Consider the following 4,851-nt stretch of genomic DNA (forward strand, 5'->3'; position numbering starts at 1 on the left):
CCATCCCTGGAGGTGTTCAAGGCCAGGTTGGATGGGGCCCTGGGCAGCCTGGGCTGGTATTAAATGTGGAGGTTGGTGGCCCTGCATGTGATGGGGAGGTTGGACCTTCATGATCCTTGAGGTCCCTTCCAACCTGGGCCATCCTGTGATTCTGTGATTCATGAGGATGGTGATTGTGTGGCCACAGGGCTCTGCTGTCACCAAGGGCCGTTATTATGAAGTTTTCTGATAGCTGCTGCTTTCTGACATGTGTTGCTGTGCATGGAACTGTGATCTTCCCATGGGATTTTCTGCTGTTTTGCAGTTGGGCCAAAGCTTTTGCAGTACGTTGTGAAAGTCATTGCACAGACCGTGCAGTTACTGCACGCGATGCTGAGGATGGATCCGCCCTCCTATGTTCTCCTCCAGGTATGTCTGTGTGTGGGTAACGTTATTGGTGTTGCACTGCAATGCATTTTTAGCAGCCTTGGACACTGGCCTTCTCTAGCCAATAAATTCAACATCTCTGTTCATTAAGATCCTTTAATGGATTGTTATCTCCTCCTTTTTATTTTCCTTTTCTCTGTTTGATGTTCCTTTTCTCCTGTGCTGGTAGATAGCGATAGGACAAGGGAGAATGGTTTTAATCTGAAAGATGAGCAATGTAGATTAGATATTAGGGTAAAGCTGTTCACTGTAGGGCTGGTGTGGCCTTGGCACAGATTGCCCAGAGAAGTTGTGGATGCTCCATCCCTGGAAGTCTTCATTGGCAGGCTGGATGGGGCTCTGGGCACTGACGGGGTGCTGGCAGAGCTGCCCAGGGAAGGGCTGCTGAAACTCAGTCATCTCTGAAGTCCTTTCCAAGCCATTCTGTTACAATTCTAGTTAAGTGTTTGTCACTCGACCTGAGTCTTAGAATATTTTCCTCTTTTTTATTAAACAGAATCCTCCGGGTTTGCCCAGTATAGCTGTTGCCTGGGTTGCCTGTCTTTTCTGGAGAAGCAAGCTGATAATTGATTGGCACAATTATGGATACACTATCATGAGTCTGAATCATGGAAGGAATCACCCACTAGTGCTCATTGCAAAATGGTAATTACTTCTCTTTATTAATTATGTCCCTTTGCAGGACTTGGAACAATGGGAAGTAGGGAGGAGAACAGATTAGCAAAGGTTTGTTTCCATGAACAAGTTCTGGATTTTGCTATGTTGAATTTTCATTTCAGTAAAAGTGTTCTTTCATATGCTTTTGTTAAAGACTTAGGAAGGTGTTGGTAGTTGGAATTCTGCAGAATACACTAAAGATTCTGTCTAGGTGAATTTCTTCTGTATGTATGTAGCTTGAAGGAATTAGATTGTTTTCTAAATAATTTGTGAGCAACTTCTACAGATTCCTTTCTTTTACTTTCTACTACATACTGCAAGACATTCAGCTTAAGAGTTAGGAAGTATTCTTGTATATATGCAGGATAAAGTGCAGAAAGCACGTTTTGTTCTAAGAAGAATAGGCTGTAACAAAAAAACCCCAAATATTAATTAAATTTAGGTGATGGTACCCAATACAGTGCGTGCTCATGCCCTGTGAGCTACCTAGAAAAAGGGAAATGAAGTCATTAGAAACCTTTGTCTTTAGGTTGGTGTGTGAATGCTGCAAGAACTAAAAGATTTGCTGATGTGGTTTAAACATGTTCCCATTAGTTGAACCTGTTTGGTGAAGTAAGTGGAGTGCATATGCAAACTTGGATCTTACTGCCGTAACTTTGTCCAGCGTGGTGTTTTTTATTTTAATTTCTTATTCTCTAATACTGCTTTAAACTCCAGTCCATCTTTAAAGGTCATTTTGTTTCTTGCTGAATCAAGGTGACTACTTCTTGGTAACAGCTTTAGAGAGTTGTGTTCTTAGGCTTTAAAGGACAAGGAATCACACATATCCCTTCTCATGAACTGATATCGCTGTAGTATAACAGTACAAGGAGTAGATGTGTAATTGTTAATTAAACTGAAGTTATTGGGAGCAGTTGAGATTCTTTTGTTTTTGTTTGGCTTTTAGTTAGCATCAGTGCTGGAGGGAAGGTACTGCGTGTGTGTTGGGGTTGCCTTGGGTTCTTAGTAAATTTTAATTTCTGCCAGGTATGAGAAGCTCTTTGGGCGTTTGTCTGACTGTAACCTGTGTGTCACTGATGCCATGAAGGAAGATCTGTGGGTGAATTGCAACATCAAGTGAGTTTAATACTTGTAATGTTACGTGTGTGTGCTCAAAGCAACATGAAAGCATACAGCCCTGGTGAGCCTGGGCCCAGAGTAATGCTAGAGAAGCAACAGTCAGGACAATTTTGTCTTGTTTTTATGGTTGTGTTTCATCTACCTAAGAGGGACATCCTTTGTACAGGATTTTTTGTTGGATCTGATGTTTATTTAACTGGTGAATTTATTCCATTACAGGGCAGTAACACTGTATGACAGGCCAGCTTCTTATTTTAAGGAAACACCATTAGAAGTTCAGCATCAGTTGTACATGAAGCTTGCCAAAGACTATGAACCATTTAAACCACAGCATGTGTAAGTAAAGCCTGCAGTTACAGTCCTTAACTAAATGGCACAAGGTTATGGCATTTAGTCACAGAAATACCTTTAGATGGAGGCGTAAGCTCCTGCATATCAACAGGTGCTGGTCTTTGTGTGCTTTTGGCCAGGAGTAGATACTGTGCAAGTGCATTTAATTACCACTGGAGAGGCCAGAATGAATGAAATCATTGAACTGTGATAGCACATGGCTTGGTGTGTAAACTAAGTGGGGTTGTTTGTTTGTTTGCTGTAAATGTTGGCACGTAGGGAGACTGTAACAATTTCTGAAGTGTAAAAGTAGTTAACTAACTCCTGCTGGACTAGTTGGCAGTGATTGGATGCCACATTCATAGCATTAATTTAGGAGTTGTCTTAGTAATGAGCTCTCCATTCTTTTCATATGGAGAGTTTTCAAGGTCTTGCTCTAAGCATTAAGCATTTTCTTCTGGTTATGTGCAGGACATCTGCTGTAATGGACAGCTTAACAGGCAGCTGCTATACCAAACTAATGCCTGAAATGAAGGGGGAATCCACAGTACATAACAGCTTCCTTTTTGGCAGTGCCAACCATTGGTTGTGTAGGTTCTGACTTTAATTAAAGAAATGCATCGTTGGCTGTTGCCCTCTAATGCGTATTTGAGACAGAGCTGGAGAGACAGTTGAGAAAGCTGCCTTAAGGAGAACACAGCATGAAAATATGGGGATATGCTTATAGCAGTAGGAGAGGTTAACACAATCTCCTGCCATCAGGGATGTCTCTGCAGTAATGACTGTTACCAGAGAAGTCGTGTTGCAAATCTGAAACCAAGTGCTTGGAAATTCATGCCTCTGAAGCATTGCATTTCCTTCTCTGTTGGGCTGTGTTTGTGTAGTCCATATTCAGAAAGTTCTGTTTGTGCAGTACAGAGTCTGTCAGTTGGAATGCTGAGAGGTCTGCCTTTACAGAAAGGGATGAGAAGAGTGGGGCTGTGATGAAAAGCAGAGGACGGCCAGCTCTTCTCATCAGCAGCACCAGCTGGACAGGTTTGTAAACTGTTAATTTTGAATATATTGGCACTTTTTCATAAAAGAAAATTAGGTCTGTTTGTACTTCCCCACACTGGACACTTGCCATGCTGTATTTCCATCACAAGTATATAATTGTAGACTTTCAAAAATGAGCATAATTGCAGCACATTTTTAACAGGAATAGCATATTCCATACTTAAATCTTTGAGATGTAATTGATTATAAATGCTAAAAACATGGATGTTGCTAATAAGGCCCTTTCTTTCAGAGGATGAAGACTTTTCAGTCCTTCTGAAGGCATTGGAAGGTGAGTACAAGGAATGCCTCTCATCTGTACAAAGGGAGGTGCTTTTTTGCTGGATAGTTGGCGAGGGCTTTTTCTAAATAATACTGCCGCTGTATTCAAAAGTGCAGGTGTGTGTGATTGGCTTGCAGTGGTTTAAGAGTAGGAGCTGACATAAGAAATGAGGCATCTGAATTCAACTCAGAGTGGTGTTGTGGGGAAATTATATTTCTCACTTGTAAATTGCAGTTTATTTTCTGAGCTCTGGGTTTACTCTCCACAGGCTGCTGATAATAGGAAGGAAGGGAATATGCGTTGTCTCTTTAGAAACTACAGCTGCAGTTTCTAAATTCATGTAATGAAATGGCCAATATGGCCTAGTCAAAGAAATGTTTTATGGTTAATGCTTTTTAAACATACTGTAATTTATTTCTATAGAGGTTTGTGGCTTTAATATGTGAGAACATACAACTGTTTGGTGAGACAAATGTTTATGAAGAAATTACTTGATGTAGGAAGCTGAATTATTTGCACAGGGTGACCCTTTATGATCAGCCATCCATTTACTTGTTGGGTTTTTGTCTTCCCCAGATTATGAGCAGTATATCAGTGAGGGAGTCAAGCTTCCAGCTTTAGTATGTGTGATAACAGGTAATGCTTTCTTCGTGTTGTAATTCTTTCTTTTTGCTTTCTGCTAATAGAGGTGTTCACTTTTGTCCTGTTTGCTCTGATGTTGAAGGGAGAGGAGGTTGTGTTGTCTTTATCTGACTGGAAGTCAGAGTGGTAATTTATAGTTGGATTCTTACAGCAATGTAACCATGGTATGTTTTTAAAGAGGAGAGGCTCTCACCTGCTTATCTCACAGCTGTGGGTTGCACCACGCTCAGCATTCAACCTTGACATCTTTAGCATCAAGATCCTGCAGCAAAAGAAACATGAAGGCTGATGTTTGGAATGTTTTAAGCAGAAAAGTTTTCTTACTGCTGACAAAAAGGCTTAAAACAAAGTTTTGCAAA

General features: G+C 40.9%; 1 protein-coding gene across 1 annotated transcript; it reads left to right on the forward strand.

Annotated features, from left to right (window-relative positions):
• Positions 1–86: 86 nt before the first annotated feature.
• Positions 87–4,524, forward strand: LOC100548716 (chitobiosyldiphosphodolichol beta-mannosyltransferase-like). The gene is made up of 7 exons (XM_010719308.2): positions 87–408; positions 923–1,071; positions 2,110–2,199; positions 2,422–2,538; positions 3,446–3,567; positions 3,821–3,859; positions 4,427–4,524. The coding sequence occupies exons 1-7, from the start codon at positions 370–372 to the stop codon at positions 4,507–4,509; spliced, it is 639 nt and encodes a 212-aa protein (XP_010717610.1). The 5' UTR covers positions 87–369; the 3' UTR covers positions 4,510–4,524.
• The last annotated feature ends 327 nt before the right edge of the window (positions 4,525–4,851 follow it).

Source organism: Meleagris gallopavo, chromosome 16, assembly GCF_000146605.3.
Source record: "Meleagris gallopavo isolate NT-WF06-2002-E0010 breed Aviagen turkey brand Nicholas breeding stock chromosome 16, Turkey_5.1, whole genome shotgun sequence".
NCBI lineage: Eukaryota > Metazoa > Chordata > Aves > Galliformes > Phasianidae > Meleagris > Meleagris gallopavo.

Coding starts and splice junctions, on each gene's coding strand:
- LOC100548716 (XM_010719308.2), top strand. CDS start 370: ATGCTGAGGATGGATCCGCCCTCCTATGTTCTCCTCCAG. Junction 409..922: donor CCTCCTATGTTCTCCTCCAG/GTATGTCTGTGT, acceptor TTTATTAAACAG/AATCCTCCGGGTTTGCCCAG. Junction 1,072..2,109: donor CTAGTGCTCATTGCAAAATG/GTAATTACTTCT, acceptor AATTTCTGCCAG/GTATGAGAAGCTCTTTGGGC.